We start from the raw sequence: 2680 nt of genomic DNA, 5'->3' as shown, positions 1-2680 counted from the left end.
ACTTTGCCTCCTCCTAAAGCAAGAAAAGGTAGCTGAGGCAACAATTAGGTGTCTCACTTTTCTGAGTGGGTCAGAGGAGTAGATGGGCCAACAGGGAAAAGTGACAGCTGGCACCCCTGCGGTGATCTAAGAGGACAATGACCTGGCATGCTTCACCAGTGGTAGATATTCCAAGGGGGAGGAAACCAGAATGTGAATGTATCTTGTCCCCTGGGACTAGGGATAGCAGAAGAGGACAACAGCAATCTAGCCATCTTTGTCTTAGGCTACTGTCCCCAATGAACACATGACATATCCTTTTTTTCTCAATTCCAGTGTCTGTGTTCAGTCTGAGGCAGTTGTGCTGGATAACTATTTCTAACTGAAGGACTACCTAGAAAAACTAATAAACCCAACAGTTTTCAAATTAAGCCTACTTAATCATACTTTCTTCATAAATTTAGTGTTTGTTTAGAATGGACTACAACTAAATTTGAATATATGTAATACTCTTTACAAAACGAAATCTTCGTCAGTTAATTATGTATCTGAGATTGCTCACAAATAATCATGTTGGAAATATTTTCAAGGATTTATTAAGATAGAGCTAACTAAATTTATATTGCTTTCATATTCAAATAGAGCTACAGTAGGCAAAAGATTAAGGGAAAATTATCACTAATAATATAATTAAGGCATTGTTTTCTTGACTTAGTGTCCTCTACAACAGGAGTTGGCGAACTGTGGCCAGTGGGCCAATCTGGCCCGCTGCCTGATTTTGTAAGACTTGAGAGCTAAGAATAATTTTAGATTCTTAAATAGTTGAAGAAGATCAAAAGAATCATATTTAATGTCACATGAAATTATATGTAAGTCAAATTTCAGTGTCCATAATACAATTTTATTGGAAAACCACTACTCATTTACATATTGTCTGTGGCCGCTTTTGCACCACAAGGACAGAGTTAAGTAGTGGTAACTGAGAGCCTATGGCTCCAAAGGCCTAATAATTTAATAACTGGACTTTACAGAAAAAAATTGCCAACATCTCTATGATGTGGAGCAAGCACATAAAGCATGTGCCTTCAGAAAAGAAGCTAAGAAAAACAAGGTGAAAAAATCCCTCAAACACATTAAATGCAACTTAGGCCATAAAACTATGCTGATCCCATCAGCCAGCTAACACAGCCCTCAATTTCTATTTCTTTTGATTATCCACATATCAACTTCTGATCACTTATTCTCTTCACCTTGATAAACTTTACCTAGTTCACAAATTAGTTACTATTTCGTGATTTGATTTAATCATGCACTTTTAACTCTGTGGACTTGGAGCAGACAAGGTAGGAATTGAACATTTCTTCTATTTGGGAACATTTTGTGTCAAGTATTCAGCTGGGAACTTTGAGAGATATAAACATGAATAGGGTATTTTCCTGGAGTCTAGTGGGGTTGTGAAGGAGAGAAATTTGCATAACCTTAGAGCAGCATTTCTGGAGCAAACCCCAAAGACGTGCTAAATTCTATACTTCAACATTTCACACATTTCTACATTTCCCCTGCATGTGGGTTATAGGTGTGCTGCAACGTTACTGACCTGAGCCCATTCTTCCAATTTAAGCGTTTTTCCTTTTTTTTTTTTTTAATCTTTCTGCGAGTTTACAAAGAAATGTCTATATTCTCCAAAGCACTTGATGGTCATTTATTAAGAAATCCTCTTAAGCACTTAATACGTTTGGAATGCAGTGACTGCTGTAGAAAATTTAAAAGAAAAAAAAAAACCCTCCCGAATGAATAGTTTTTAAAAATCATTTGGAGTGGGAGTTTGTAAAAAGTCATCTAGTTTATACGGCAGCATTTTTTCCTAAACATTTTTTTCGTGAATTTTTAAAATCTATAATTTCAGTTAAAAATAAATGTGAAATAAAATGTGTGGATATGTAGAGAGGTGGAATTACCTTTATTCTCGGCAAGGTTCTGAACGCTTCCTTCGCTCGGATCCCCCCTTTTAGTAGCCCTTCTCGAAGTGGAATGCCCGCTCTCTCGGACCCGCCCGCCCTTTTCCCCTACAAGCTCGGATCCAACCAGACCCCGCGCCACCAGGAGGCGCGAGACCGGGAAGCAGAAAGGGCTGCCCGCACTGGTTTCTTCGTGGTTACCTCAGCTGTGCTCTTCGCGATCTGAAATGTATTGCTTTTGAAGAGCCCCACCACCTTCACCTGCAGCGGCTGCTCGGGTGGCGACTGAAAAGCGCACGGGACCGGCCTCGACCTGCAAGGCTGTGCGCTCGCCATGGCAGCGATCCGCTACTACTCCGAGCACAAACACGGCGTGTCGCCACGGCAACCGCGCGACCCCGCCTCCGCCGCTTTCTGGAAGGAGGGAGGGAGGCGGGGGCGGAGTTAGGGGCGGGGCGGGCGGCGACGGCCCAGCCTTTACGCCTGTTGCTGGTGAGCCTGGCGGGAACTGGAGAAGTGGGCGACGGCCTGCAGGCGGCCGCGGTCAGGGACGAGCTTCCGGGCAGAGGAACGGGGAGCCCCACGCCCCGCGTGCTTCAGCCCTGCTCGCCGCCTGTCCGGGCCCGCTTGCGGGCGGCCCTCGCCTCCTGTCAGCTCCCGGATTTCGCCGCAGACATCCTTTCCGGCTTGGTGGGCAGCCAGTTGGGACCAGCGGGCCGGTTGCCTGGGTAACGCGGGAGTCG

General features: G+C 44.6%; 1 protein-coding gene across 1 annotated transcript in view; it reads right to left on the bottom strand.

Annotated features, from left to right (window-relative positions):
• Positions 1 to 2304, bottom strand: part of PPIL6 (peptidylprolyl isomerase like 6) — a 28771-nt gene extending 26467 nt beyond the window's left edge. The window contains exon 1 of the mRNA XM_023533372.1: positions 2139 to 2304. Within this exon, the coding sequence (XP_023389140.1) occupies positions 2139 to 2273 (135 nt within the window). The 5' untranslated portion in view covers positions 2274 to 2304. The remainder of the gene's footprint in view (positions 1 to 2138) is intronic.
• Positions 2305 to 2680: the final 376 nt, after the last annotated feature.

This window comes from Pteropus vampyrus, unplaced genomic scaffold (genome assembly GCF_000151845.1).
Source record: "Pteropus vampyrus isolate Shadow unplaced genomic scaffold, Pvam_2.0 Scaffold101, whole genome shotgun sequence".
Lineage (NCBI taxonomy): Eukaryota > Metazoa > Chordata > Mammalia > Chiroptera > Pteropodidae > Pteropus > Pteropus vampyrus.
This window is presented reverse-complemented; position numbering and strand designations above follow the sequence as displayed.